The sequence below is a fragment of the Cynocephalus volans genome, chromosome 5 (genome assembly GCF_027409185.1).
Source record: "Cynocephalus volans isolate mCynVol1 chromosome 5, mCynVol1.pri, whole genome shotgun sequence".
Classification (NCBI taxonomy): Eukaryota; Metazoa; Chordata; class Mammalia; order Dermoptera; family Cynocephalidae; genus Cynocephalus; species Cynocephalus volans.
Genome location: NC_084464.1, coordinates 43,698,733 through 43,726,590, shown reverse-complemented (window position 1 = coordinate 43,726,590; position 27,858 = coordinate 43,698,733). Strand labels below are relative to the sequence as shown.

Genomic DNA, 27,858 nt, shown 5'->3' with positions numbered 1-27,858 from the left:
CTACCTTTGTCCTGCATGCCAAAGACCTATTCCCTCTCCTGAAGAGTCCACAGATTGGTATCTGTCTCTGGCACCATCTGCTGTCCTCCCACGATAGGACCAGTCCCCACTGTGTTGGGAGAAACTGGCCAGGGAACCAAGAGTCCCAATCCTTCTGAGATGAGCGTGTCTCAGGTCCTCCAATAGGGAGCACACAGACACTACTGAGTAATTCTGGACTTTGTCCCTCTTCTCTCCACCCCTTATAGTTCTATTTATTTCAGGAGTGCTTTCACTTTAAAAACAAAACTGAAAGATAGTGCTGCTGATTAAGACCCTTAGAGTATAAGCAAACATCCACAGATGCTCAGAGAGAATACTTCTCTAGTCTTTAAAACCTCACTTTTGTGAGTCTTTTCCTTCTGACCTTGCACTTCCCCACACTGTCCTAGAAATTCTGCTTTTCTCTATACCAAAAACATCACCGAAATCCACTGGACACAAATCTGTGCTGGTTTTCAACCTGGGGAGGGTAGGCTTGGCCATGAGGGCCCCTGGGGTCCAGCATACCACCACTTTTCCATCCCCAACCACAAGCACCAGCAGACTGGCTCATGGCCTTTTCTTCCACTTTATTTCATATTCCCACCACAATAATGACTCCTTTAATTTAAACTAAAAACCATAGGGGGTTCCTGAAATGGAGGCAGCAAAGGAATGGAGGTGTCAACAACTGAGGAACAGGTGGGGTGGGAAATCAGCGAATTGTCTTGACTGGGCTCTTGAAGTTGCTTGCGGCTTGGAGCTGCAGCTGGTAGGCCATCGGATGGATCTTGAAACCGTAGAGCCTGGGCCAGGGCAGAGGTCAGAGAAGCAGCAGGGTGAACCCCTTCCTGGCCCTGCCACTGGTCTGCATTCCCGCATTCCCACCTCCCTACCCCAATTCCTCCACGGGCCTGCTCAATGCTTAAGGGCAGTGGTTCCAAAACCTCCTCACTTAAGAATATTTGGAAACATATCTTAAATATCCATTAAAACTCAAATTCCAGGAGATATACAAGGGGTCTTCAAAAAGTTCATGGAGGGGCTGGCCAGTTAGCTCAGTTGGCTAGAGCACAGCCTTTTAACACCAAGGTCATGGGTTCAGGTAATGGGTTCGGATCCCTGAACTGGCCAGCCACCAAAAACAAATAAAAACCCACCCAAACCAATCAAACAAAAAAGTTCATGGAAAGATTTGTATTATCTTTTAATTCAATTTTTCCACAAACTTTTTGAAGTACCCTTGTATATCAGTAGTTGTTTTCAGTATGAAACTGAATCTTTCCTCCCAACAAAGTAAAAATCATCCTCTAGGAAGAGGAACCATGCTTAAACTGTAGATCTGAGAATCTCCTGACAAAAGGTTGAGCACCCAGGATGATGAGAATAACAGATATCATTTAAATGATGGTCTAAGTGCCAAACATTATTCTAAACAATTCACACATTTAAAGATATTCTGTCAGGCAGGTACTGTCATCATCCCTGTTTCCTGGATAAGGAAACTGAAGCAAAAGCAATCAAGTAACTTTTCCACAGTCACTCAGCAGGAGAAATCCTGGCTTTGGGAGAAGGAGGTCTCGAGAAAGAGCCATGCTGTGTCCTCCCTTCTCTCCGGGGGATCTTGGGCCTTTCCTTTGATATCTGACTCTGTCCCTGCTCCCTACCTGGGCACAAACTGGTTGGCGGGTCGCTTAGGCCGGTACTCAGGATGCACCATGAAGAGCATGTGAGGGAAACCAGTACCGAAGTAGGCACCATCTGTGTGATGGTGCCGCGATGACTTGGGTGTGTACACGTCCATGCACTTGGGGCAGTAGAGCTTCACCATGGCCTCGCCTGGGATGTCTGAAAGGCCTGGGAAACAGCCAGACTAAGCAGACCAGGCACTCCCCAACCCTACCCAACCCCCCCCCCCTCCACGAGTCAGGTCCCAACTTGCTAAGCCCCAACTCCTTCCCAGAGGACTGCCATATGGTACCCTCCTCTCCTTCTTCAACACTCACCAATGGGAAGCATTGGCTGGTTCTCACAGTACACACGGGGACAATAGCCAAAGTCTCCCTGCTGGTACTTTTCCAACTGAGGTGAAAAAAATGGAAGGGGTTGGTGGATAGGTGTGAAGAGAAGATGCAACTCCCTCCACAGCCCAACCCACATCACTCTGTCCCCCACTCCTCCTGACTCAATCCAGAGGCCCTTTCTCTGGCTCAGATGAGCTCTTGGACTCCTCTGCTGCCTCTCCTCCAGTTAGGCAGGCTGAAGACCATCAGATCTGTTAGCTACTTGTTCCCTGAGGAAGAGGCAGTCTATAACTCCCTGTCCAAGATCATGTCTCTCTTCTTGAAAACACCCTCTTCAGCATGACCCCCCATCATGATTCAATTCCCAGGCCCAGAAACTGGGCTTCTTTCCCTCTTCTCAGCTAGACACATTGACAAAGTTCTTCTTGCTGAAGGAAACTGTCTTCCCCTACTGCCTCAAGAGTCAAGTGGGAGCAGAGAGGCCTCACCATCTGGGCGATGCCACGGTTGGTGAGAATGTAGCGGGCGTGGATCAATCCATAAAGCATCTCAGCTGCCTGCTCAATCAGGTCACTCTGGTTGGGGTTGTCTTCCAGCTCTTCATCTGAAACACGGCAGGCCAGCCGAATGCAACCACTTGTTTTTCAGCTTTCCTAGGTGCTCCGCCCACCCTCGGGGGCTGCTGGCTACTCAGTTTGCCCAGCACCCACCTTTGAGCCTCACCCCATCCATCATCTGGGCATTTGACCCACAAACCTGGGCGTCTGACCCCTCCTCCAACCCAAGGCAGCTCTGCCTTTTCTCCACACCTCTTCAGCCTCTGCTCTCTTCTCTCCCTCCCAACTCCCTCCTTAACACATAAATGCAAAGATATCAATGCAGTAGGTGGAACTCTAGACTGGAAGGTGCAAGGCAGAAGAAAGAGACAGTAAATGAGACCCATAAAGAAACTGGTATTATGGAATAAAGGTGAGTTACAGATTCAAAGTATGGGAACAAGTCATTAAAGTCACAAAACTAAACAGGAGTTGGGGGCGGGGGGGCAGGTCAAAGAAACCAAGGGATTTGGGGTTAAAGGGAGTTGGAGAACCAAAAGAAAATTTAGAAATTCAAGAATCAAGTAATAGAGATTTGAAGAGGGAAAAAAGCACACACACACAACCACTCTGAGGGTGCCTCACCAGGCTCCAGGTCCAAGATCATGTCTAGAGCTTGTCGATAGTGAGGCACCTGCTCATTGAGTCCAGTAAGATTAAATTTGTCCTGGATGTAGTCTTCATCCACCTGTCAGGACATGGAATGGGAACCCATATCGAAATCCCCAGCTTTGACCTGGGTGACATGCTTTAACTGATGCTTTAATACAACTGCAGCTGTTCCTCTTGTTTCCCAATCCCAACCAAGCAGAAGTATTTGAGTGTTTCTTTCTTTTTTTTTTTTGTCTTTTTGTGACAGGTAAGGGGAACGCAACCCTTGGCGTGGTGTCGCCCGCACTGTGCTCAGCCAGTGAGCGCACCGGCCATTCCTATATAGGATCCGAACCCGCGGCGGGAGCGCCGCTGCGCTCCCAAGCGCTGCACTCTCCCGAGTGCGCCAGGGGGCCGGACCTGAGTGTTTCCTTCCAATTCACGTACACCACCTCCAGTAAAAGCTTTGGCTTTTCTAAGAACAAGCAGGTTCAGCAACCTCCTCCTTAACGAGACATACCTTTCAATATCCTGGTCCCTACTCCTGCCTCCCATCTCTAGGAACCAGTTTTGTCTTCTCTTTAGGGACAGGGGGCTCTCTGAAGGAGGTGGAAGCTAAAAAGCTTTGTTTCTGAAGGCCGTTAGAATCGCTTATGTTAACACAGAGCTTTGCAGATGCAGTATTTCAATTCTCCTAAAAGCCACCTGCGATGTGTACTACCAGTACCATTCTACTAACAAAAAAAGGACATAGGACCTGATACGCTTACTACCAGTACCAATCTAGTAATAAAGAAAGAACTCAAGTTGACTAGTCTAATGTTACGTTGCTGGAGGGTGGCAGGGTTGGGACTTGGACCTCAGTCTTGCCACTTCACCACAGGTTAGTGGAGGGCTACTGAAGGGACCCTTCCTTGACAGATAGGAGTTTACACAGAAGCACGTAGAAGAATTGTGTAGAAGCTGAATATGTGGGGGAACGTCTGGCCAATCTATGGAGCTGGCAAGTAGGGAGGTTGAAGAGAACTCACTTCACAGAAAAATTCATTGCCACGAAGCCCACAGAACCAGGAAATCCAGGATACCTCCTCCGAGCTGCTCATCTTTACGTCAGCTGGGAAAAGAGTGTAAATAAAGTTCAAGCTCTCCCTGCCTGCCTGGTGTCCTCCCTCCTCCCACACTTTGCCCTCCAACCACGGAAGAATTTGGGGCCACCCTTCTTTAAAGGATCCTGGACTCTGGAGCACCCCTCTCCAGCTCCTCTTATTTACGCATCAGCCCCCTTCCCTGAGACTAGAAACTCTTTGGGTCTACTTGTGAGAAGCCGGTAGGTATTGACCCACCGGTGCTGCCCGCATTCCTGGAGCTCCCGAAGGCCAGGCCCCTCTCCCCTGTGTGTCAACTCCGGCAGGGCCTTCGGCTTGGGCTCCCTACCACCTAACGTCTCTGCATGTTCCTGGCGCCTTTCCCAAGGTTCCGAAGTTTATCCTTCCCAAGCAAGTGCTGAGCACCTCCTTCTCTCACTCCCTGGAGATGTACATCAGGTCCCTTTCACGAAGTCCCCACATCCTGCCTCCGCCCCTCAGGCTACCCGTCCCTCTCAGGCCACTCGTCCCTCCTTCGGTGGCGGACCGGGTCACTTCCTTCCCCGCCCCCACATCTAGGCGCGGAGACCCCATGTGCCGCGTCCAGAGAGAGAGGACTCGAAGTGGCGACGACCTCAGACTCACCACCTGAACGGGACCAGGACCGGGGTGGGGGAGGGGAGTCGCTACTTCCAAGGAACGGCGGCAACCGCTACAGCTCAGGCCACGAACCCGACCGCGGTAAGCGAAGTGGGATGGGGGAGTGGAAATTGGGGAGGGCGGGGAAGAGAACAACGCGCAAGCGCCAAGGGTCGAGCGCCGCGGTGGGCGCCGGGAGACGGAGTCTCCGGTGGGGAGAGAAACTGGCGACACAAGGGAAAAGTGAACTACGAATCCCAGAGTGACCCGCGCACGACCTTGGTGTCGCGAGGCCCTCCTAGGTAGACGCTTGGGGGCGGGGCTCAGCGAGTCGCCACCGGAAGCGGAAGACAAGTACGACGTTCGGGGCCAGGGAGCCTGGGAAACATAGTCGTTTTCTGACTGGACGGAGGGGTCAAGAGGGGGCGGGGAAAAGAGCGAGCCCGGCGGAATCCCTCTCTGCCGCTCCCCTCATACCCTTCCTCTCTGGTCCCCGCGCAGCGCTGCTACCTAGGGTACTAGCCCCATCCCCGGCCAATCCGCCGGGTCCTTATCGTCTATGAGGCCCCTCGTCCAAGTCATGCTTGCCACTGGAGAACCCCGACGGGGCCCATATTTCACCTCGGGCTCCGGCCCCCTGAGGCGGGAGGCGCGGTTGTACTCGGTGCTTGAGGGACCTGGTTCAGATGTACTGGGATGAGCTGAGCAGTATGAGAATCGGGACGGCCCAGCGTGCTAACCTGAGGTGGCGCCAGCCATTCTGCTGCTCGTCCCCTTGCACTTCTCTATTTCCAATTAGGGCTTGAAAGGGAACTTCTGCTGCGGGCATTAAGTGTGGCCTTCGAACCCTGGTCAGAGTAATGGTGGGGGGCAGCGTGACGTTACTTCATTTCATAGCTTCTCGGCATTCTACAGGTCTCCCTCCGCCTCCTCGGGACCTTTCTTAACTCAGAGTGGTTTCCCAGCTCTAGAAAATGAGTTTGGAGCGGGGGCCACGTTGACGGCGGCGAGGGGCATTGTGGGGCGTAAAAGCAGGACCCCCAACCGACAGCGCCTCCTTGGTCCTCGCGCTCCCTGGGCACGCGGTGCTTTCCGCGTACGCTATTGGAAAGGTGCCATGGCGGGAAACAACCCGGAGCTTTGCGTACGCCTGCTCCTCCAGCGGTGTGTGGGTTTGTTTTGTTTTGGTTTCTTTTGCCACGCATGCGTGTTAGTGCCGTGTGGCTCTGTTTCAACTCTTCATTACAATAGCGCCATTTTGCGGTACGGAGGCTACAAGGCAACGTAAACGGGATTCTCTCTCCAAAGTCTTCCGGAGAAGTGTCTCATCAGTTTTTGTTTGGGAAGAAATCCCGAATTAGGATCGAGGGCGATTCAAAGGACCAAGCTGATTTTCGTACTGGTATGCTTACGGAGTGGGAAAGTGGTTTCAGGGAGAGGTTGGTATTATTTATTGTTGGTGGGGACGTGGGTGGAGGCGGAACTCAGGATCTCTGAACAGCTGACTCAGGGAGGTTTCTTTCTTAACCTTTATGAAGGGGTAGGGTCTGTTATTGTGGGGTTCTGTGTTTTTGCACGTGACCTATGGCCCTGTAGGGTCCTAGGTTGTGGGGTTACATTTAGGACAGGAGAGTGTTTTTGACTCTAAGGCTACTGCTCCTCGTCCAAGAAGGTCCCTGAAGGTGGCTCTGGTTACTACAGGGGTCAGCGGGATTGTTGGCTTGCTTGTCTTATTCTCCTTTTGCCTAGTCTTATTTTCTCAGTTCTCTCAAAAGCTATGCCCAGGCCCTCCTTCATCACCTTCACCCCAGCCACTGACCCCAGCGACCTCTGGAAGGACGGGCAACAGCAGTCACAGCCTGAGGAGCCAGAGCCCATCCTGGATGGGGCTGCAGCCCGGGCTTTCTACGAGGCCCTGATTGCGAATGAGAACAATGCCCCTGAAGCCCAGAAATCTCAGCCTGAACCTGCTAGGGAGAGAAAGAGGAAGAAAAGACGAACGGTGAGGGAGACTGCAGCAGAAGCAGTGACAGCAGGAGCATCAAGAAGACATGGACAAGAGAGATCCCTTGAGGCCGAGGATAAGATGACCCAATGGATACTGAGGGCAGCCCAGGAGGGGGACCTGGCAGAACTTCGAAAGCTTTTGGAGCCCCATGAAGTGGGGGGAGCTGGGGCAAATATCAACGCTCGGGATGCTTTCTGGTGGACCCCCTTGATGTGTGCGGCCCGGGCAGGCCAGGAGGCAGCTGTTCGCTATCTCCTGGGCCGTGGGGCTGCGTGGGTTGGGGTCTGTGAGCTGGGTGGCAGGGACGCTGCTCAGCTGGCTGAAGAAGCAGGATTCCCCGAGGTCGCTCGAATGGTCAGGGAGAGTCATGGAGAGACAACAGGTCTGGAGAACCGGTGAGAGGAAGTCTTAGCCCATACCTGTCTTTCAGTCTGTTCTGCCCTTCTTATCTACTCTACACCAGAGGCCCCAGAACAGAGCTGAAGGGTTCTTCCTCATCCTGCAGTGTAGGTGGATAAGGTAGTGTTGTAGAGTGGTCATGAAAATGAGCTCCCTGTGTTTAAATCCTGGTTCCACTTACTTGGGCAAGCAGCCTAATGTCTATGTGTCTCAGTTTCCTCATCTGAGAAATGTGGGTTATGAGAGTACTTTTCTCATAGGATTATTAGAGTCAATGGGTTAACGTATGTAAAGTGTTAGAACAGAGCTTGCCACATAGTTTGCACTATATAAATATTAGTTATCATCATTATTGTTATTCCTTTGCTCAAGAGCTTTTGCAGATTGATTACCATCTCTTCTCCCACCTATTCCCCTCTGGGTCCCTCATTGCTAAATGGAGAGGAAGGCAATTTGTTCCTTAGCAGAAAAGCTGGAAGGATCCTATCCCACCCTGTCAGCCCCCTTTGAGATCTTGATTCTTTCCCTTTCCCTGCCCTTAATTGTTTTTTTTTTTTTTCTTTCTCTGCAGGTCTCACTCCCCCTCTCCCCAGTACTGTGAAACCTGTGATGCCCACTTCCAAGACTCCAACCACTGCACATCCACTGCTCACCTGCTGTCACTGTCCCAGAGTCCCCAGCCCCCCAGCCTTCCCCTTGGAGTGCCCACCTCCAGCCCTGGCTTCAAGCTGCTGCTGAGGGGGGGCTGGGAGCCGGGAATGGGGCTGGGACCCCGGGGTGAGGGCCGTGCCAACCCCATCCCCACTATCCTCAAGAGGGACCAGGAAGGATTAGGCTACAGATCAGCACCCCAGCCCCGAATCACACACTTTCCAGCTCGAGATACCCGAGCTGTGGCTGGTACAGAGAGAGCCCCTCGGGTGGCCACACTGAGCTGGAGGAAGGAGAGAAGGCAGGAAGAGAAGGACAGGGCCTGGGAGCGGGATTTGAGGACATACATGAACCTTGAATTCTAACCTTGGTGAAGTCTGACCCTGGTCAGCTGCTGAAGTCTAATCTTGGGCCTCTGACCTGGGCACTTTGACTTCTACGTCCTAGGATCTGTCCAGGTGCCAGACCCTCAGGTTTTGGTCAGTGGGCTCTGCCTTTGGGGGAGAGGGTCTGAGAGTTGAGAAATAAACCAAACTTCTTTTTCTTTTGTGATTTATTCACTTTTCTGGAAGCTGTTGCCGGGAAGCCAAACAGAAGCTGGGGGCCACATGTAAGTCCCACCTGAGGAACCAGAAGGGGCAGCCTCTCCAGATGGCATATAGGGTCACCTCCTTGCCAGTCTGGGTTCACTTCCAGGTCCTAGTCCCTGCTGGGAATGCACTGCCTATTTCAAATCCCCTGAACCAGGAATTGCCCAGCTCCATGTAAGTCTTACTTCCCCAGGAAGGGTCCCCTGACCACTCCAGCCAATTCAGTCACTGGTTTCACAAACAAATCCATTTACTATGTGCTAACAATATGAATAAAAGACATTCCCAACACTCAGCTCACAGCTGCAGGGGAAGACAGCTACGTGGCCAAATATTATAATTTATGGTGATAGGGGAAGTCAGGGAAGGCCCCCAAAGGAGGTGATGGGAATGGGTAGGGTCTTGCTGGAAGAGGCCAGGTTAGTAGGAGAGCCTGAGGTTATCGTATGCTGGTAGTTGGGCTGGGACCAGAACTTGGACCTCCCAAATCTGAACTTTAAATCAAAGTTTGTCATTTCACTACTTGAAAACTGAGAACAGGAAGTACATCCTATTTGTCTGCACTTTTCCACACTTGCCCACATTCTCACTCCCTTGTCTTGCTCATACCAGGTGCTAGGCACCGAAGAGCTTACTGTTGTCAAATTCGGGAAGTAAAATCTGCATGGAGGAGCAAGGAGCGCTGCTCTGATCCCAAGACTTCCCCCCTCATTTTCCTTTCTGGAAAAGCCTTTCATGAAGTCATGGACGCGAAATGGAGGAGTGGTGGAGGGTGTGGAGAAGAACCCAAGTGCGAGGGGGCTGTAGGGGGCAAGAGAATTTAGGGGAGCACTGGAGGCCTTTCGGGACTCTGGGCAGGCGAAAATGGAGAGCTGCGTTCGTATTCAGATCGTGGCCCTCGCTGATCTTGGCTCCGCGTCCTGTGGTATCACGCGAGCTGAAAGCGCGGGGCACAGGGGCGGTCGATCCGCAGGGTCCGCCCCGCCAGCTGCCGGCTCCGCCTCCGCCTGTCCCTCCCGTCCCGGTGCAGCTGCTTCCGGGCTCCGCGGCTCGGGGTGGCTCCGCGAGGCCGCGGCCCCGACGCTGGGCCCGGGAGGGGCCACGCGCACAGCGCCGCGACGCCTGGCTCCCCCGATAGGCCCGCGCTTTGCCTTGCCACAGGGATCTCCGAAGACATCTCCGTTCTGACCTTGCGGAGGTAGCGTCTCTGCTGCGTGCTCAGAGGCCGGTCGGGCCACTTTGTGGGAATCTTAGCCCCTGAAATCAAGGGACGAACACTGCTGGCTAGAGTTTGCTGGACATCTTCATCACACCCCCCACCAGAGAGACTTCCTATTCCTTGAGCTCTCTTAGGCAGCAGTTTATGAGTCCCCAGATTCAGGAGCGCCTAAACTCAGGGTCGCCTTCCTTCCTTCTTTCTTGGATGGAGCACCGCGTCCCCAGTTTCTGGGGCACCTTGTGGCGTGGCCTTGGTGAGTGAAACTTGGGGTGCTGCCTGCTGGGAAGGAAGTCCAGAAACACCAAGAGGACACTCTGAGGGTGACCCAGGAGGCCTTGTCAGATCCTAAGACTCTTGGAATCGTGTGTGTGGGGTGGTGGTGGTGAATGAATTGGGTGTGCCTATTTGCCACACTTGAGACTGCATGACCATTTGGGGAAGTGAGGAGCCACTACTGAATTTAGAGTAGGATGGCATCACCAAACTAATACGCGTTCTGAGCCTGAACAGATTCTGATTTCTGAGGAGACGCTGAGAGTCTAAGCAGTGCTTGTAAGCTGCCCCAGAATTTGGGGACTCATTACACACCTCAACCATGTTCCTGCGACGACTTGGTGGCTGGCTCCCTCTCCCCTGGGGCCGTCGGAAACCAACGAGGCCTGACCCACCTGCCTCAGAACCCAGACAGGTGGACAGCTCCCCTGAGACTTCAGGGAGTGACTGGGACAGTGCCCCAGAAACCATGAGAGGTGTGGGGCCTCTCAAGACTAAGGATTCAGGGGCACCAAGGAGCTCTGGGGCTGCTCCAGAACCAAGCAGGGAGTCCCGAGTTGAGCAAGTGGGGAGTAAAAGAATAGATTCCCTCAAGTGGGACAAGGCTGTCTCTAGGGCTCAAGAGTCTGGAAGGCTGAATGCTGGAGGGGCCATTCCCAAACTGGGATGGGATCCTGTGGATTTAGGCAGCACCAGGAGACCCAGGGTGTCACCTGAAGGGGGACTGAGCACTCCTGGCCCTGAAGCCCCAGTGGAGAAACCTAGCCAGCATCAGAAGCTGCTGGGCTGGCTGCGGGGGGAGCCAGGGACTCCCTCACGGTACCTGGGCGGCCCAGAGGAGTGTCTGCAGATCTCCACCAACCTGACCCTGCACCTCCTGGAGCTGCTGGCCTCAGCCCTGCTGGCGCTGTGCTCACGACCGCTGCGGGCAGCCTTGGATGCATTGGGCCTGCGTGGACCTCTGGGCCTCTGGTTACATGGGCTGCTGTCCTTCCTGGCTGCCCTGCATGGGCTCCATGCTGTGCTGAGCCTAATTACTGCCCACCCCCTGCACTTTGCCTGCCTCTTTGGCCTCCTGCAGGCCCTAGTGCTAGCTGTCAGCCTCCGGGAGCCCAGTGGGGATGAGGAGGCCACTGACTGGGAGGGTGAGAAGTTGGGGAGAGAGGATGAGGAGCAGAGGGGAGACCCAGGAAAAGGGCTGTGACCATGGGGTGGGATGGGGGCAAAGGGTGAAGACAGTGTGGCCTTTAGGAGGAGAGTGGGGGGCATGACCAGATTGTAGGCGCAGGGACCTCAGGGATGGGGAAGAAACCCCAGAGTATGAGGGCTCAGGGCCCCCCTTCACACGGAGAGAACAAAGCTTATTTAGGGTGTCTGTTTATGGACAGTGGGGGCATCGCCCTTAGATTCACCAGCTGTTACTTTTTGCTTTTACATTTCTCCCACCTCCATTTTTTTTCCACCTCTACTTTTTAAAAGCCAAAAGAAAAAAAATGTGTGGTGGTGGAAGGAAGACCAAAGGGTCCTCTCTACCTTTCAACATTCCCCAGGGGTGGAGGAGACCAGAGGCAGGACAAGCAGACCTCGGCAGTAAGAGGGTGGTTGGGAGACCCAAGGGATCCTTTGGGTCTTGGGATGTGACCCATCTAGGGAAGAGTGGGGCTACTACGTGGGTGGACTAGGGGGTCTGGGTCCAGATGGGGGCCTACAGGTGTCAAGGAGCCTGCAGGGATGATCTGGTGCCTGAGGGAGCAAGAGGGAGTGGGAATGGTGCAGGCAGTATTAGCGGGAGGGCCAGCTGAGAAGGGCTGGCAGCTCAGACAGGTAGTGTGGGAGAAGCACTGGAGCTGTAGTCCCCACTCAGGGGCTAGGGATTTGCTCACTCAGCAATAAATGTGTCACACCAAATCCTAAATATACCACTACAAAATGAGAATTACTGCCATTCAGTGTCCTTCCTGATGCCATCCAGGGGGGGTGTCGAAAGTGGGGGAGTGGGATTGATGTCTGGAGACAAACCCCAGGATGAGATGAGGAATGAAAAATCATCTTTATTATTCTTGAAAGGGAGTCAGAAGTCTCCAGCTTCTCCCCCTCTCAACAACTCAGCTCCCACTGTATCCATCTGGGGGCACAGATGAAGTGACAGGTCAGTTACTGTACAGTTTGCAGGCCTCTGTGATAAGAAAGGGAAAAAAGAAGAGGATGGAAAGGAAGTCCAGGGAGAAGCAAGGGGTGGACGAGAATGTGTTCCTTCATTTCCCTGTGTCAAAGAAGGATTCTCTGAGGCCTTTCCCCTCCATTTCTGACCCTCTGCCCACTTTATCTGCTGCAAACTCAGCAACCTCTTTTGAGTAGCCTAGAGTCCATTCTGGCTCCCCCAGGTGACATCACAGTTCTTAGTCACATCCTTCTGGTGCCATCAAAGCCTATGACAAATGGAAGTGTCAACACAGCCACTCTGATGATGTCAGCCTTTGGCCATGCTCTCTGGTGACATCACATGAGCCTCTTTCAGCCGGCACCCCCAGAAGACTTGGTGAGTCCTAGTTCTCTTCTGTGAGACTTTAACCCCTCACCTTGATTCCTGGGAGTCAGTAAGAAGGCTTTGGAGTCCAGGCAGGAGGTCAGGGACTGGAATTCCTCTACACATTTCTCGGGAGGGTGTGGTGAACGGTCTGGAAGGATAGGGTGGGGGCAGGCCAGTCAAAGCTCCTGCTTCTTTGCACCACCCCTAGAGAGGACCGCATGGAAGCACCAGCCCTTCCTGGGATGATGTCATAGGGCACAGTGAGGGGCTCTCCTGCCTTCCCTTGCTTCCTTCTGACCCTTTCTGCCTTGCATCCCCACTCACTGTAGAGGAGAAAGCGCTGGTAGCCTTGGCCTGTCTCCTTCAGCATGATTCCACCTGGGCATGAGCTGGAGAAGAGCTTGGTCTTCATGTCAGGGCGGCCTGTCAGGTGGGTGGAGGGGAAGTGTGAGGACACAGATGCAAAACCAAGCTCAGGAGACTCAGAGAAGGTGAGGGCTGGAGAGAACCAACCTTCGGTTCTGAGATCTGTGCTCCCTTCAGTCAGGTGGTAGATCCATTTCCGGGGCACACAGAGCCCATTTTTCCTGCAGATGTGGTGGTGGCAAAGAGAGTGTAACCCCAACCATACAGTACCAGTTTCTATTTATTTTATCTTATTCCTTCTTGAAACCTGGCTCCCCTTGGGTTTCAAACTACCAAGGGGTGGTTAGGCCCATCTCTCTTCAGAGCACAACTAATAGAGCTATTGAATTAAGTGGGCCAAGAATTGTGGATATAAGAGGGTACTTCAAAAAGTTCATGGAAAGATTCGTATTATCTTTTAATTCTATTTTTCCACAAACTTTTTAAAGTAACCTTGTACTAGTCAAGAGCCCAGCTCTTGGAGTGTGGGTGCTCACACTTTGGGCAGATTGCACCCATTGGTGCCTCTGCCTTCTCACCACTCACGTGCGGATGGTAGCGTGAAGCTGGAGCTGCATCGGAGCAGAACCAGCAGCCATGTTGAAGACAATGTTGTCCACAGAGTCAAAAGTCACCAACTCCTCCTTGGTGGGAGCAGCCCCTGCGATAAAGTACCACCGGCCCAGGTGGGGCTCTGGGAACTGGAGAGACAATGAGGGGAACAAGAGAGGGTGGGGTCCACCTGGTGGGGCCCACCCTAGGATCCATCCAACCTCTTCATCAGTCAGGACAGCAATACTTGGGGGTGGAGGTGTTGGCTGCCTTCCTCTTTCCAACTGGGGCTTAGATCCATAACAAGGAGTCACTAAATGGCTTTTCCTCTTTGCCCCTCCCCAGTCAACCTAGGTAACCACCCTACCACTCAATTCTGCCATGTCTCCACGCTGATGTCCACAGTATTGGTATTTTTATTGCAAATGATATTTTTGTTTTTCATCACAACACTCACACCCTCTTCCTTCCTTCTTTTTCCAGCATGGCTTATGGTCACCCTAGGTCACCCACCCAAGTCCCTCAGAGCCTCTACCATAGGTTCCCCCCATTCTCAGTCCATACCTCTTTTCCATCCACTCCCAGAGTTGTCAGTTGACTGTGCTCAGGGCACTGGTAGATGGAGTTAAGGAGAATGCCATAGAAGTAGAGCAGAGCTGCCCAAATTTGGTGGAACATCTTCAGCAGGAGGGAGCTGGTGCTCTGTGTGGGGTGACTGGTGCCTTAACTTCTGTCTCCCCAGCTGGCTGTTCAGTCCACTCTGCTTCCAGCCCCCTTGCCTCGACCCTTGACCCCTTTCACCTGCTAATGAGTAACTTCAACCTTGTTTTCCAATCCAAGCCTGGATTACTTAGTGTTTGGGCCTTCCTCCCCCTCTTCTGGATGCAACCACTCCACAATGTACCCTGGCATGTCCAGGGTCTCTCAGGAGTTATGTGGAGAGCTGAACCCTCCAGGTAGAAACCTATGGTTTTTCAACTTATATCTGATCTGGATATCTGCTGTGTTGTGCAGCATTGAAGAGACGTAGCTTGATTGGGTCTTTCATTCATTCACTTAGCAAACTGTTTTGTGTCCCAGCTGTTTGCCAGTAACTGGCTAATCCTTGGAGACATAAAAATGAATAAGACACAGTCCCTGGCCTTGAAGTCAGTATAGGGAAAACTAGCATGTAAACGAATTATTGCAATACAACTTGGTAGGTGCTTTAGGACAGGTATGAACCAGGTGCTGAGGCATGGTGGATTTCTCTCAGAAGTTTATTCTATAAACTGGGAAAACAGTATGTACAAACCTTGGAAAAGTGCACTGACACGTAAGTTTATTCACTTAACATTTATTACTACAAGCAAGAGGCTACATGATCTCGTGGGTAAAGATGATAGACATTGGTGTCATACAGAGTGGGTCCAAACCCTAACTCTACTTATCAGACCTGGGACAATTTTATTAATTTCTATTTCTACTTTTAATCTGTAAAATGGACAAATCACCAATCTCATAGGATTAAGTGAGATAATTCACATAAAGTCGTTAGCAAAGACCTACATGTGGTAAGTGCAAAGTAATTATTTGCTATAATTAAGCGTAATGTTTGCAAAGCACTTATTATAGTTTCTGGTAGGTAATGAGTTCTCAATAATAGGCGGTAAGGAAAGAATCATCAAGAGGCAGTTATTGAAAGAAAAGAGGCAGTCATTGGATAGTGCCAAGTGGGGGGAGCAGTTAGTGCAATGAGAGGCAGGACTTCCCCAATAGGTTATTTATAACCTACGGAATGCCTCGAAAAGATTTGTCCTGAAAGGTGAGGCTTGCTATGGGCTTGCGATTTGGTTAAAACAAAATAAAACAAAATTTGGGTGATGGATATATGAGAGTTCATCATACTGTTCTATTTTTGGGTAATGTTTGAACATTTTTTATAATAAAAAACTAAGATGCAACAATTTATTGGGGCAGTAAAGTAGAAGTGCGCGATCCGGAGTTTGGTACGCCTGGGTCTGTCCGTTCTGCCATTTACATTCGCCTAAGTGCACTCACCTATAAAATGAATGTTAATACCTATCTCAGATGTTGTGAAGTTTTTAATAAATATGACAATCCGTAAAAGCCTTGGCGTATTGGCTGGCACAAACTAAGTGCTCACTAAACAGGTGTTTATTAGAACTCAACTAAAACAGTACTGGAACATGGGTATAAACTACGAAACCCAGAAAGGATGGACACCAGGGTTGGGCACCTCGGCAGCAACGGGTCTGGCTGGCTGAGTCACGGTGTCGCGGGGCCCAGGCCCTTGCCCGACGGCGGGAGCGGGAAGAGCACAGAGAAGCGGCAATCCCTCCATCCCCGGCCTGCGGAAGCCCATTGGAGGGCCCTTCAATTCCCCAGGGTCAGAGTCTTGTCTTTCGGTCTAGGCGGACTCCATTTTCTCCTAATTTCCAAACTCGGAGGCGTCCCTTTTCTTGACAAAAATCCTGAAAGATACTAGTATGCTTGCTTTTCCTAAAACATGGCGTGACGCCTCGGCCGCGCACCTCCGGTAACGAACGTAACACCCACAGTCCGCCAAACGCCCACCCGCAGAACCGAGCTCTGGCCCAACGACGTGCCCGGCCGCAAAACACCTAGCGAGCCGCCCCCAACCGCCTACCGAAAGGGTGACTTCCGGAAGCGCCGAAGGAAGGGCACAGCTACGGCTAGACCGAGAGGAAGACGAAGTTTTAGGTGGCTAAGTCAGTGCCGCGTGAAATTCTAGGCCTGCCAAGACTTTAATATAGATCAACGAGGCATGATCCCCAGCCTTCAAACTCCAAGGTCCACACAACCATTCATAGCTTCTCTCGGGGCAGTCGTAGAGTCCCGTTTGGTAAATTTTTTTTTAGGCCCTCGTAGTGGCCACCTCAAGCTTCAATTACTCAAGCGCGCGCACAGACGTGAACACCGCCGGAGGAGGTGGGAGGTGCTTAAGTGTACGCATGCGTAATGCGACTCACGCAGGCGCAGCACGGTCCCCCGGGTGACGGCGGTGGCGGCTCCTCCGGGTGCTTGGCTTCCTCCCATCTAGGCCGGCCCCGGCCCGTTTCACCCCCAGGAACTCACTCTTTGGGGCTGCGGACTTTCTCGTCGTGCCCCACAAAAGTAAAGCTTGGGGACCTGGGGAGAACCGGAAGTACCGCCTCGAGATCCCCAAATACTATCGGGGAAACGGAAGTGGCCGTCGGTGGCAGGTTAGGGGAGACCGGAAGTGACGGTATCGTGGGGGAAATCGGGGGCGGAGCCGCGGGTCAGTCGGGTGTGTGTATATGTGTGTGTGTTTGGCTGTGTTGGGTGCGCCGCTCTGCTGGAACACCGAGGGAAGACGGAAGAGGGGGGCAGTCATCAAGCCGGCCCGGCCCCCTGTGAGTGTCTGCTGTGTCGGGTCTGTAGTGATTTAAGCGGGCTCGGTGGGCGTGGCGCGCGTGCGCGAGACCACTTTCTCCGCAGGGTCTGGCGCGATCCCAGCTCTCGCGTTATCCCCGGATTTGCCGACCTCTGGGGCCCTTGTCCTATCGCGACCGGTGATGACACTGGTGTCTCTTCTCGTGCTTCCTTCCTTCCCTGCTTCCTAACCTGACTGGTCCTTCCTTATAGTGATTGGCATTGTGGAGCCCCTCCCACTTCTCTGTCCTTCACCTCCGTGTGCCGTTGATGTCCTGCCCTTTGTGTTTCTCTACCCGTGCCCCGGAATCAGAAGGGGGATGGGGGCGGGTATGAGAGTGTGCGCTTGTACGGGAGAAACTTTTTAGATCTTGGGGCGGGGATTCAGGCTGGAGAGGCTTCCGGATATATAAAATCTTCTCCGGGCGACACTGGGCTTCCCTCCCTTCGTTCTTCCTTAGAGAGTTGCCCACCATGGAGCCCAGTGATAACACCAGTACCGCTATGGAGGAGCCTGACAGCCTGGAGGTGTTGGTGAAGACCCTGGATTCTCAGACTCGGACCTTTATTGTGGGGGCCCAGGTGAGACGCCAGTACTTCTGGAAGATACCAATTAGCTCTTGTTCTTGAAGTCCTCTGAGACTGAGGGAAGAGCCTGATTTTTTGGTCCCCACGTTTTCTTTTCATTGAATTCTTTGTTCACATTCTAGATGGACTATTTTCTGATGTTTCTTGTTGAGTGAGGTGTGATTTCTATTGAATGAGGCACATTTTGTTCTGCCTTCCACCACCTTGATCGCACTCAATGCAGAAGGAAATACAGAGGAAGGAGGAATCTGTATACCGTAATCATGGGTGCACCCCAGCCCAAAAGGGCAGACTTAGCTCCTGCTTGTGGGAAGGAAAACATAACACAGGCACCCCAGACAAGTGTGTCTTATAAACAAACATTGGTTGAATCTGTACGGTGTTTTTAAAGACTAGAAATCAGTACCCATAATGCAAGTAGAGCCCTAATAGATCGTTGAGTGGAATTACCACTATTTGTGCCATAATTTGAATCTCTTGAACTTAATGTTGTGGACACAGCTTTACTCTGGTAGTACTGGGAGACAGGATCGTGAGCGGGTTGGTCTGTGGTTTTCTGAAGCCTGGTATTACGTGAATTTGAGAAAATCACGTAGCTTTTTGTGATTAGATGTATGTAGACACTGGAACTTCCCAAGAGTCAGTTGTCTAGTTAGAAAAAATGTTTTCCAGGGCCGTCCCATGGCTCACTCGGGAGAGTGTGGTGCTGGTAACACCAAGACCACGGGTTCGGATCCCTATATAGGGATGGCTGGTTAGCTCACTTCAGAGAGCGTGGTGCTGACAACACCAAGTCAAGGGTTAAGATTCCCTTACTGGTCATCTTTTAAAAAAAAGAAAAAATGTTTTCCTTTTTTGCTCCTTTCTTATCTTCTTGGTCATTCTTCCCTTCTTAACCCCATTCCCCCCCATCGTCCTCACCATTGTTTTTTATCTTTGAGATTTACAGAGTTGTCTGTAGCAAATAAACTATAAACTTTTGGTATCATTTTGTGTTTGGGAAGGGGTCACTGGTATTTCTAAACACACATTCCCTTGGGAGCCAGAAAAGGAGAAAAGGGAATGTGAGTTGACTTTTTTGTTTCTCATGTGTGTTACTTTCTTCTGGGCCTGTAACCTGGGATTTGTTTATTATTTGTATTTTGACAGGCATCGTATTAGTTCAGGGTTTTGCATAATGATTACCTCACAATGAAGACCAATGATTCTATGACAGTTTTACCCCTTACCTCCACAAGTCAGTTATCCTTTTTTTAGCTACCGTCCTGTATAGGGATTTAAGCCTGGAAGTCTCTCTGTTCTTCCTCTTTGCTTCATTCTCTGATTCCTCTCTTCTTCCTTGCAGATGAACGTAAAGGAGTTTAAGGAGCATATTGCTGCCTCTGTCAGCATTCCCTCTGAGAAACAACGACTCATCTATCAGGGGCGAGTTCTGCAAGATGATAAGAAGCTCCAGGAATACAGTAAGGGAGTGGGGGCGGCAGTTCAGAAATTGAGGCTGTTGTCCAGAGGGATGATCTGAGACCATGGGTTTCCCTGATCATACAGTGTTTTGGTGTGTGTCTTTTTTTCTGCAGATGTTGGGGGAAAGGTTATCCACCTGGTAGAACGGGCTCCTCCTCAGACTCAGCTCCCTTCTGGGGCATCTTCTGGGACAGGGTCTGCTTCAGCCACCCATGGTGGGGTACCCCAGCCTGGTACTCGGGGGCCTGGGGCTTCTGTTCATGACCGGAATGCCAACAGCTATGTCATGGTTGGAACCTTCAATCTTCCTGTAAGCTTGAGTTCCACATGGTATGGTTTTTGTGGGGAGGGGTAGTTTTGGGTGTGGTAGTAGTAGGGTAGCAGCTCATAAGATAGGTGTCTTGGTCCTTAGGTTGGGTATGGAGGGCTCTGTGGTCCGATACTGGCCTGTCTTTGAGGAAAAAAGGGGGTGGGGCTCCAGAGAATGAGTTGGAAGTGTGGAGGCCTTAGTATTTGGCTTCTCCCAGAGCAACTTCCCTTACCCTTTCCCCAGAGTGACGGCTCTGCTGTGGATGTTCACATCAACATGGAACAGGCCCCAATTCAGGTATTGAGGGGCCTGGGAGGGTCAGGGAAGGGGATCTGGGAGAAGGAGGCCATGAAGAGGGGGTGGACCTGGCTGAGGAGAAGGCTGGGACCTGGTTTAGTAGGAGGTTGAGCTTATGGCTGCATTTCAAACCTGCTCTGATCATTCTTCTCTTGTAGAGTGAGCCCCGGGTACGGCTGGTGATGGCTCAGCACATGATCAGGGATATACAGACCTTACTGTCCCGGATGGAGGTAAGAGGGCAAGGCAGGCTGGGGTCTCTCTTTCACCACCCTTTCTCCCCCTTTTCTCTCAGCCTGGGAGTGGGGACCATCCACAGGATTCTGCCTTCCTAATCTGTTCTCTTTACAATCTTTGTTTTTTTGAGCAAAAAAAGTAACTTTGTGAGGCTATCTTGTCCCTGTCAGTCCTCTTGGTGCCTGGATCTGGGGAAATTTGTTTCAGACTTGTCAGATAACTCATAGCATCTCTTTTCAGTTAAAGAAGGATTCTACATTTTTTAATTTCTTAATTATCACATTCAATGTTTGGATATACTAACTCGATTAGTTTGCATGACGGCTGCAACCTGCAGCCTTTCTCTCTTTCTGTGGCCTTTCTCTCTTTTCTTGTGGAGGTTAGGAAACCACAAGCCCTACTGTTTGCTAGTAATTCTTTTACAAATATTACAGCCATTTATTGTGCATCTAATGTGTGCCAGTCTTGTGCTGGTTGCTAGAGAGTCAAAGGTGCATATGCAAAGCCCGCCTTCATGGAGCTTTGGCAGAGCACCTGCTCCACTCAGTCTCCTTTGACCTGAGCAGTCCTCTGCAGCAGTTTCATTCTGCCTTTGATATCCTGACTTTCCTCCACCTTCAGTGTCGAGGGGGGCCCCAAGCCCAGCACACTCAGCCGCCCCCACAGACACCGACTGTGGCCCCGGAACCAGTAGCCTTGAGCTCTCAAGCATCAGAACCAGTCGAAAGTGAAGCGCCTCCTCGGGATTCCATGGAGGCAGAAGAAGTGGAGGAGCATGCCCCAGCCCAGAGCCCGGAGCTCACCCCTTCTGGCCCAGCCCCAGTGGGCCCAACACCTGCCCCAGAGACAAACACACCCAAGTGAGAGATGGAGGGAACCTTTGGGGGTTGGGGGATAGTAAGTGAAGTACAAGGACCAGGAAAGGTATGATGGAGGGGAAGGATTGCCAGGACGTCTTACTTGTAGGGTTAGTGTTGAGAGGCAAGGAGGGGCTCTCGATGTAGGTGAAAGAGGTTAGGATTGGCAGCTGATCAGAAGCACTGCTCTCCCTGGGGCAAGGAAATCCAAATGGTGCCTCCTGAACCTGATCAAATTCTTTCCACTGGGTTCATACAGGCCCATCTCTTTTTGAGAGTTAGTTTCTTGCCATTGTAGGTACAGGGTTGTGGTGGAGAGGGTGGGAGCAGTTCGTTTTCTTCTCCCCATCTTCCCGTGAGTGGGAATAAAGAACAGAAGCTCTGCTAGTCCAGGAAGGGATTAGGCCCGTAGTCTGGGGAGGCCAGAGTGAGAGAGAGTAGATGTGTTCCCTACTGACTGCAAGGTTGGGAACCTGGGGAAAGCCTTGGCTAACTGCCCCTTGGGGTTGTTCACAGCCATCCTTCCCCTGCGGAGTATGTCGAGGTGCTCCAGGAACTGCAGCGGCTGGAGATCCGCCTCCAGCCGTTCCTGCAGCGCTACTATGAGGTTCTGGGTGCTGCTGCCACCACTGACTACAACAACAATGTGAGCCTTTTGATGGTCCCGTCCTTTCCATGCACCCCGGTACTCTTAAAACAGAACAGACTGAAATTCAGATAGCTCCCGCCCACCTGCAAAAGCAAAACCACATTGCAACAAAACAGTTTCCCTCTAGACATGTAAGTAAGTGATCTTTTCACCCTTACAGGGGAGGTAGCTATACTTACTGTCTTTGCACCCCTAAATGAATGAATTAGGAAGTTTATAAAGTATAAGAGATTAGACAATGCTGACTTGTTGATTCATTGCAGGGTTTGTTTTATTGATAGGGAATTCCTTATGTGTATGAAGTAGAACTTATTTGTAAAGATTTGGTCTTTCAAGGATATAATGGAAGGCTTAGAGCACATGGTATTTCTAGAATTGCTTTTGTAAGTGAGGTAAATTCCAGCCTGATTTTTCTCCCTTTCTGTGTTTGGCTGGGGAACACAGCACGAGGGCCGGGAGGAGGACCAGCGATTGATCAACTTGGTGGGAGAGAGCCTGCGGCTTCTAGGCAACACCTTTGTGGCGCTCTCTGACCTGCGCTGCAACTTGGCCTGTGCGCCCCCACGACACCTTCATGTGGTCCGGCCCATGTCTCACTACACCACTCCCATGGTGCTCCAGCAGGCAGCCATTCCCATCCAGGTGGGTCAGGGGGACCCTGGCCTGAGGGAGAATGGAGGGGTGTTGGTGGAATGATTCAGGGTAGCCACTGGGCATGAAGGAGGTTAGAAAGGGAGGAGACTTTGGAAACAGCAATGAAGGGTGGGGGGAGACTTTAATGGTGTATTGTGGAGTGCTCTGAGCTAGACTCTTGTGTTTTTCTCACTTTTGCCCATCTGTTTCTCTTCCAGATCAATGTGGGGACCACTGTGACCATGACGGGGAACGGGACTCGGCCCCCCCCGGCTCCCAATGCAGAGGCTCCTGCCCCTGGTCCTGGGCAGGCCTCATCCCTCACACCATCTTCTACCACTGTTGAGTCCTCAACCGAGGGGGCTCCACCCCCAGGGCCAGCCCCCCAGCCAGCTGCCAGCCACCCGAGGGTTATCCGGATTTCCCACCAGAGCGTGGAACCCGTGGTCATGATGCACATGAACATTCAAGGTGTGTTAAGATGAGTCACTGGCAGGGAAGAGCAGTATGATGAGGATGTTGGTGCTGAGGGGTGAGGGAGCAGGGTGGGGAAGGGAGAAGCAGGTGGTATCGGAGGGACCAGAGCAGAAGCTTTAGTTGGCATGCATGGGAAGGGGCAGGAGGGGTCTGCTTTGTCCTTGGGGATATGTTTGCATGGTGAAGAGTGCACGTCGTCCCTGTCTAGATAGCAGGAAAGGCAGGCTTTCTGGTCGGGGGAGTGGGGGCCTGAAGGACGGCTGATCTCAGGAGGATAGTTTGGCCTTGGCCCCGCCTGTCTCAGAGCCACTCTCTCTGTCTCCCTGCCCAGATTCTGGCACACAGCCTGGTGGTGTTCCAAGTGCTCCTACTGGCCCCCTAGGACCCCCTGGTCATGGCCAGACCCTGGGTAAGAGTGAGGGCATCAGAACAGGCTGAGCTCTGGGTAGAGAAGGGAGAGTGGGTGGGTTGAAGGGGTCCAGGTTCAAGGTTACATCAGACCCGCCCCCCAGGCTCCACCCTCATCCAGCTGCCCTCCCTGCCCCCTGAGTTCATGCACGCCGTCGCCCACCAGATCACTCATCAGGCCATGGTGGCAGCTGTTGCCTCCGCGGCCGCAGGTAATGACCTGGAAGGGGAGGCCTGGGAGGTGGGGCATAGTTCATGGTGGCGGGTGCAGTTGGCTGGTGGGCAAGGGCTTGGCCCTCAGCCCTCTTCGGTCTGTCTCCTCTGCCACCCGCAGGACAGCAGGTGCCAGGCTTCCCGACCGCTCCAACCCGGGTGGTGATTGCTCGGCCCACCCCTACACAGGCTCGGCCTTCCCATCCTGGGGGGCCCCCAGCCTCTGGGGCTCTGGTGAGCAAGGGTGGGGAAGAGTCTGGGGAGAGTATTCTCTGGTAGCGCATGTGTAGGGCAGGACTGAAATCTTCGCTGCCTCTTCCTCCAGCAGGGCGCTGGGCTCGGTACCAATGCCTCGTTGGCTCAGATGGTGAGCGGCCTTGTGGGGCAGCTTCTTATGCAGCCTGTCCTTGTGGGTGAGTCCTTGTTCTTCTCCATGTCAAACTTAAGAGATTTCCACGAGTCTAAAGTCTAACCACTTCCTAGTCTGCTCACTAGCACTTCCTAGTTTTTCCCGTACTTTTTCGGTTCTTGCTTTCCTGTTGGAAAGACCAGAAGGGGGCTGCTGTAATGTCTTGTTTTTCTTCAGATTTCAGCTTTCTTCTTTTGGTTTCTTACAGCTCAGGGGACACCAGGAATGGCTCCACCTCCAGCCCCTGCCACTGCTTCGGCCAGTGCCGGTACCACCAACACAGCTACCACAGCTGGCCCTGCCCCTGGGGGGCCTGCCCAGCCTCCACCTCCTCAACCCTCCACCACTGATTTTCAGTTCTCTCAGCTCTTGGGTAACCTGTTGGGGCCTGCAGGGCCAGGGGCTGGAGGGTCTGGCATGGCTTCTCCCACTATCACTGTGGCGATGCCTGGTGTCCCTGCCTTTCTCCAAGGCATGACTGACTTCTTGCAGGTGAGTGGCTGGCTTGCCCTTTCTCTCACCCTTCTTGTTCCACACCAGCCAGGCAGTGGTGCCGTGTTGCCCCTAGTGACATGTCAGGGGAAGGGATCCTGGGAATTCATTGACTCTGAACTCTTTTTTAGAGATGAGGAAAACAAGCCTTAGAGAAAGAAAGTGTAGTAATTACTGTCATTACTTTCTCTTTAACCCATTCTAAGGAAGAGAGAGAGTTGCTTAGTCTAACTGCTGTTGAATATCTATCCACGAATATTCTTCTTTAAGGAGTAAAGATCAGAATGTAGCTTCCCATTTTCCCAGTCCCATTAGTTTGTGCCCTTTTGATGGTTTTTGTCCTTGTCCCTATTCTCACCTCATCTTATGTTCTTTATTCCTTCTCTTATGTTCTTTATTCCTTCTCTGCCAGGCAACACAGACAGCTCCTCCACCACCTCCACCACCTCCACCGCCACCCCCTGCCCCAGAGCAGCAGACCATGCCCCCACCAGGGTCTCCTGCCGGTGGTGCAGGGAGTCCTGGAGGCCTGGGTCCTGAGAACCTGTCACCGGAGTTTTTTACCTCAGTGGTTCAGGGTGTGCTGAGTTCCCTGCTGGGCTCCTTGGGAGCTCGGGCTGGCAGCAGTGAAAGTATTGCTGCCTTCATTCAACGCCTCAGTGGATCCAGCAACATCTTTGAGCCTGGGGCTGATGGGGCCCTTGGTGAGCAAAAGAGGGTGTCTTGGTCTTCTCCAGGAAGGGGCATCCAGGGGGAGGTAGATGGCCTTTATTCAGGGGTGTTGCCAAAGTGGGATGAAGCTGACGGGCTGGTGGTGGGTGGGCAAGTCAAGTGGTAAAGGCCATTGCAGAACCATTGCTAACTTCTGCCTCTGTCCCCAGGATTCTTTGGGGCCCTGCTTTCTCTCCTGTGCCAGAACTTTTCCATGGTGGACGTGGTGATGCTTCTCCATGGGCATTTCCAGCCACTGCAGCGGCTCCAGCCTCAGCTGCGATCCTTCTTCCACCAGCATTATCTGGGTGGCCAGGAGCCCACACCTGGTAACATCCGGGTAAATGAAGGCCTGGGGCCCAGAGCTCTTCTTCCCACCTTTAGTACCTTATTCCTGCCTCTGCTTATCTGTCAGCTAAAACTGTGACTGCCCCAGCCTGAGCCCTGGACTTGTTGTGGGGCCGGGGGAGTCTCTTGAGGACTAAGGCTTGGGACTAAACCTGTGCTGTACCCTCCCCCCCACCACCCCGTAGATGGCAACCCACACATTGATCACCGGGCTAGAAGAATATGTGCGGGAGAGTTTTGTGAGTAATCCTTCCCTGTTCCCTTCCTCTCCTGGGTCTGGTCAGGGTAGGTGATGTTCCCTACTGCCTCTTCCTCCACTCTAGTCACTCAGGGTTGCTGATTTTGGGATCTTTGTGCATCTTGTCTCAGTCTTTGGTGCAGGTTCAGCCAGGTGTGGACATTATTCGGACAAACCTGGAATTTCTCCAAGAGCAATTTAATAGCATTGCTGCTCACGTGCTGCATTGCACAGGTCAGGGGCCAGCCAGGCCAGGGCGAGTGGGGTGTATTGGGGTGTGGGGCTGCTGAGTGCTAGCATTCCCTCCTTCTGTCTTGCCCACAGACAGTGGATTTGGAGCCCGGTTGTTGGAGTTGTGTAACCAGGGCCTGTTTGAATGCCTGGCTCTGAACCTGCACTGCTTGGGGGGACAGCAGATGGAGCTTGCTGCTGTCATCAATGGCCGAATTGTAAGCACCATCCAGACTCAGGTCCCTAGCCTTTTATTTCCTCAGATTTCTGTTCTCTTCTGTGTCCTGCAGTTTTCACTTTTTTTCTCCAAATTGCCGTCCTTTACCCTGGGTCTGATTATTTCAAAAGCTGGGTAAGGGTTTTGTGTTCCAAGTCTGCTTTCTGCCCCTCAGCGTCGTATGTCTCGTGGTGTGAATCCATCTTTGGTGAGCTGGCTGACCACTATGATGGGACTGAGGCTTCAGGTGGTACTGGAGCATATGCCTGTAGGCCCTGATGCCATCCTCAGATATGTTCGCAGGGTTGGTGATCCACCCCAGGTAAGAGACCTGATGGGCCAACAACTCGGGTCAGGGGACTTGAGGGAACTAGAGAGATCTGAAAGGGCCTTTTGTGTTGTTCTCCTTCGCTATCTAATTTCATAGCCACTTCCTGAGGAGCCAATGGAAGTTCAGGGAGCAGAAAGAAGTTCCCCTGAGCCTCAGGTACCAAGGAGGGGCTGAGGGGCCAGATAATGTGGAGTGGAGGGCAGGGGGAGAAAGGGCTGGAGGCCAAGAATTCTGAAGCCTCGATCTTCCTGTTAACTGACTCCCAGCGGGAGAATGCTTCCCCAGCCCCTGGAACAACAGCAGAAGAGGCCATGTCCCGAGGTCCACCTCCTGCTCCTGAGGGGGTCTCCCGAGATGAACAAGATGGAGCTTCAGCAGAGACAGAACCTTGGGCAGCTGCAGTTCCCCCAGTAAGTGTCAGGAGGTGACCCAGTGGGTCAAGGCAGCTTAAAGTTGTGGGAGTTACTACTTTCTAATTTTCTTTTCCTCCCCAGGAATGGGTCCCTATTATCCAGCAGGACATTCAGAGCCAACGAAAGGTGAAACCGCAGCCCCCTCTGAGCGATGCCTACCTCAGTGGTATGCCTGCCAAGAGACGCAAGGTTGGTTTACCTCTTCCCTGAGGCTCTCTTTAGCCTAGTTCCCCTGTCATGTATATGCTCAAACTATTTAGAGCTGGAAGGAGATCTTCTTAGTTCAGTTCCCTCATTTAATGAGGAAACCTTTTTGGGACTCAGACTTGCTCATGGTTGTTGCATAACCACACAGTACTGTACCTTAGTATGTTTGCTAGCAGTCCATCAACTGCCTGATCCCTATGTGACTAGGGCCCGTTTCTCTTCAAGGTGGGCTTCCTCTTGTGGATTAGCTAGCTCTGAATATGGGGTGGCTTGACCCATTCTGCCCCTCATGTTTTGAAGAGCCAAGTTCACCACATTCAAACACTGTGTGTGTGGTCAGAGCCAATTAGGAAGGCATTTCTGCTGTCAAAACCAAATGTGGACTATTTCCCTTCTCTCCATTAGCATGGAGACTCAGTGGTTGCTCGTGGAAAGGGTGAGCTGGGTGGTGACACTGGATCTGACGTTGATCCTCTTTTCCCTCTCAATCCCATGTCCTCCAGACTATGCAGGGTGAGGGCCCCCAGCTGCTTCTCTCAGAGGCCGTGAGCCGGGCAGCTAAGGCAGCCGGAGCTCGGCCCCTGACGAGCCCCGAGAGCCTGAGCCGGGACCTGGAGGCACCAGAGGTTCAGGAGAGCTACAGGCAGCAGGTGCCCCCACCTTGAAGCAGAATAGGGATGGTCTAGCGGGAGGGGTTGGGCTAGGGTCCTTCTTTCTTGGATTCCTTCAGAGATGAACTGGTCAGTCAGCGGCTACCACTTGATGTTTTCAAAGTGTTTTTTCCTGGTGGCATCTGGGAAGGCTCAGTGATGCCATATTGGGTTGACAGTGCATGGCTGGTTGTGGAGAGGAAGTGTTAACTCCTAAGGGATGGCCTTGTGTGCTTGCTGGGATCATAGGAGCTTGGCTAGTGTTCCTCCAACATGCTTGCTCTCTCTAGCTCCGGTCTGATATACAGAAACGGCTGCAGGAAGACCCGAACTACAGCCCCCAGCGCTTCCCTAACACCCACCGGGCCTTTGCTGATGATCCCTAGCTCTTTGCTCTGTGGCCCTTCCTCATCAGGGGACCATTTCCCCCCCTCTTCCTCACAGTATTTAAGAAATAAAAGTCGGATTTTCCTGGCTC

General features: G+C 52.3%; 5 protein-coding genes across 26 annotated transcripts; 3 read left to right on the top strand and 2 right to left on the bottom strand.

Annotated features, from left to right (window-relative positions):
* Positions 1-591: 591 nt before the first annotated feature.
* CSNK2B (casein kinase 2 beta) lies at positions 592-5,084 on the bottom strand. The gene is made up of 7 exons (XM_063097645.1): positions 4,963-5,084; positions 4,264-4,346; positions 3,227-3,329; positions 2,534-2,649; positions 2,028-2,103; positions 1,689-1,878; positions 592-827 (listed from the first exon to the last, which is right to left on the bottom strand). The coding sequence occupies exons 2-7, from the start codon at positions 4,333-4,335 to the stop codon at positions 737-739; spliced, it is 648 nt and encodes a 215-aa protein (XP_062953715.1). The 5' UTR covers positions 4,336-4,346; positions 4,963-5,084; the 3' UTR covers positions 592-736.
* A 1,139-nt stretch (positions 5,085-6,223) lies between these two features.
* Positions 6,224-8,558, top strand: GPANK1 (G-patch domain and ankyrin repeats 1). Of its 4 annotated transcripts, none has more exons than XM_063097686.1 (3): positions 6,224-6,358; positions 6,720-7,359; positions 7,935-8,558. In XM_063097686.1, exons 2-3 carry the CDS (start codon positions 6,734-6,736, stop codon positions 8,377-8,379), a joined length of 1,071 nt encoding a protein of 356 aa, XP_062953756.1. In that variant the 5' UTR covers positions 6,224-6,358; positions 6,720-6,733; the 3' UTR covers positions 8,380-8,558. The 4 variants fall into 4 exon arrangements, with proteins under 4 accessions (XP_062953756.1, XP_062953757.1, XP_062953754.1 ...); XM_063097687.1 differs by having other exon boundaries at positions 6,264-6,395; XM_063097684.1 differs by having other exon boundaries at positions 6,277-6,358; positions 6,732-7,359.
* Positions 8,559-9,633: 1,075 nt separating this feature from the next.
* On the top strand, positions 9,634-12,032 carry C5H6orf47 (chromosome 5 C6orf47 homolog). The gene has a single exon (XM_063097513.1). The coding sequence runs from the start codon at positions 10,419-10,421 to the stop codon at positions 11,298-11,300; it is 882 nt and encodes a 293-aa protein (XP_062953583.1). The 5' UTR covers positions 9,634-10,418; the 3' UTR covers positions 11,301-12,032.
* Positions 12,033-12,136: 104 nt separating this feature from the next.
* Positions 12,137-16,303, bottom strand: APOM (apolipoprotein M). 3 transcript variants are annotated; one of them, XM_063097679.1, is made up of 7 exons: positions 16,069-16,303; positions 14,148-14,195; positions 13,578-13,732; positions 13,140-13,213; positions 12,951-13,049; positions 12,676-12,774; positions 12,137-12,272 (listed from the first exon to the last, which is right to left on the bottom strand). In XM_063097679.1, exons 3-7 carry the CDS (start codon positions 13,628-13,630, stop codon positions 12,247-12,249), a joined length of 351 nt encoding a protein of 116 aa, XP_062953749.1. In that variant the 5' UTR covers positions 13,631-13,732; positions 14,148-14,195; positions 16,069-16,303; the 3' UTR covers positions 12,137-12,246. The 3 variants fall into 3 exon arrangements, with proteins under 3 accessions (XP_062953749.1, XP_062953748.1, XP_062953747.1); XM_063097678.1 differs by having other exon boundaries at positions 14,148-14,687; positions 16,234-16,266; XM_063097677.1 differs by having other exon boundaries at positions 14,148-14,687; positions 15,823-16,159.
* A 285-nt stretch (positions 16,304-16,588) lies between these two features.
* Positions 16,589-27,856, top strand: BAG6 (BAG cochaperone 6). 17 transcript variants are annotated; one of them, XM_063097660.1, is made up of 26 exons: positions 16,589-16,810; positions 17,462-17,582; positions 18,934-19,051; positions 19,166-19,362; positions 19,606-19,659; positions 19,818-19,892; positions 20,518-20,756; positions 21,270-21,399; positions 21,847-22,044; positions 22,254-22,506; positions 22,844-22,921; positions 23,025-23,132; positions 23,255-23,367; positions 23,459-23,546; positions 23,751-24,034; positions 24,447-24,738; positions 24,916-25,085; positions 25,279-25,332; positions 25,463-25,565; positions 25,656-25,780; positions 25,955-26,101; positions 26,207-26,266; positions 26,377-26,520; positions 26,605-26,712; positions 27,234-27,380; positions 27,671-27,856. In XM_063097660.1, the coding sequence occupies exons 2-26, from the start codon at positions 17,475-17,477 to the stop codon at positions 27,764-27,766; spliced, it is 3,489 nt and encodes a 1,162-aa protein (XP_062953730.1). In that variant the 5' UTR covers positions 16,589-16,810; positions 17,462-17,474; the 3' UTR covers positions 27,767-27,856. The 17 variants fall into 17 exon arrangements, with proteins under 17 accessions (XP_062953730.1, XP_062953731.1, XP_062953728.1 ...); XM_063097661.1 differs by lacking the exon at positions 16,589-16,810 and adding an exon at positions 16,838-16,981 and having other exon boundaries at positions 23,462-23,546; XM_063097658.1 differs by lacking the exon at positions 16,589-16,810 and adding an exon at positions 16,838-16,981.
* The last annotated feature ends 2 nt before the right edge of the window (positions 27,857-27,858 follow it).

Excerpts from the sequence above, each read along its gene's own strand:
- CSNK2B (XM_063097645.1), bottom strand. The coding sequence starts at position 4,335 with ATGAGCAGCTCGGAGGAGGTATCCTGGATTTCCTGGTTCTGTGGGCTT. Across the intron at positions 2,650-3,226 it reads GATCTTGGACCTGGAGCCTG|ATGAAGAGCTGGAAGACAAC; the intron begins GTGAGGCACCCT and ends GCCGTGTTTCAG. Across the intron at positions 1,879-2,027 it reads CCAGCCAATGCTTCCCATTG|GCCTTTCAGACATCCCAGGC; the intron begins GTGAGTGTTGAA and ends GCTGTTTCCCAG.
- GPANK1 (XM_063097686.1), top strand. The coding sequence starts at position 6,734 with ATGCCCAGGCCCTCCTTCATCACCTTCACCCCAGCCACTGACCCCAGC. Across the intron at positions 7,360-7,934 it reads ACAACAGGTCTGGAGAACCG|GTCTCACTCCCCCTCTCCCC; the intron begins GTGAGAGGAAGT and ends CTTTCTCTGCAG.
- C5H6orf47 (XM_063097513.1), top strand. The coding sequence starts at position 10,419 with ATGTTCCTGCGACGACTTGGTGGCTGGCTCCCTCTCCCCTGGGGCCGT.
- APOM (XM_063097678.1), bottom strand. The coding sequence starts at position 14,261 with ATGTTCCACCAAATTTGGGCAGCTCTGCTCTACTTCTATGGCATTCTC. Across the intron at positions 13,733-14,147 it reads TGGGAGTGGATGGAAAAGAG|TTCCCAGAGCCCCACCTGGG; the intron begins GTATGGACTGAG and ends TTGTCTCTCCAG. Across the intron at positions 13,214-13,577 it reads CTTCACGCTACCATCCGCAC|GAAAAATGGGCTCTGTGTGC; the intron begins GTGAGTGGTGAG and ends CCACATCTGCAG.
- BAG6 (XM_063097660.1), top strand. The coding sequence starts at position 17,475 with ATGGAGCCCAGTGATAACACCAGTACCGCTATGGAGGAGCCTGACAGC. Across the intron at positions 19,052-19,165 it reads TAAGAAGCTCCAGGAATACA|ATGTTGGGGGAAAGGTTATC; the intron begins GTAAGGGAGTGG and ends TTTTTTCTGCAG. Across the intron at positions 23,368-23,458 it reads CCCCAGCCTCTGGGGCTCTG|CAGGGCGCTGGGCTCGGTAC; the intron begins GTGAGCAAGGGT and ends CTCTTCCTCCAG.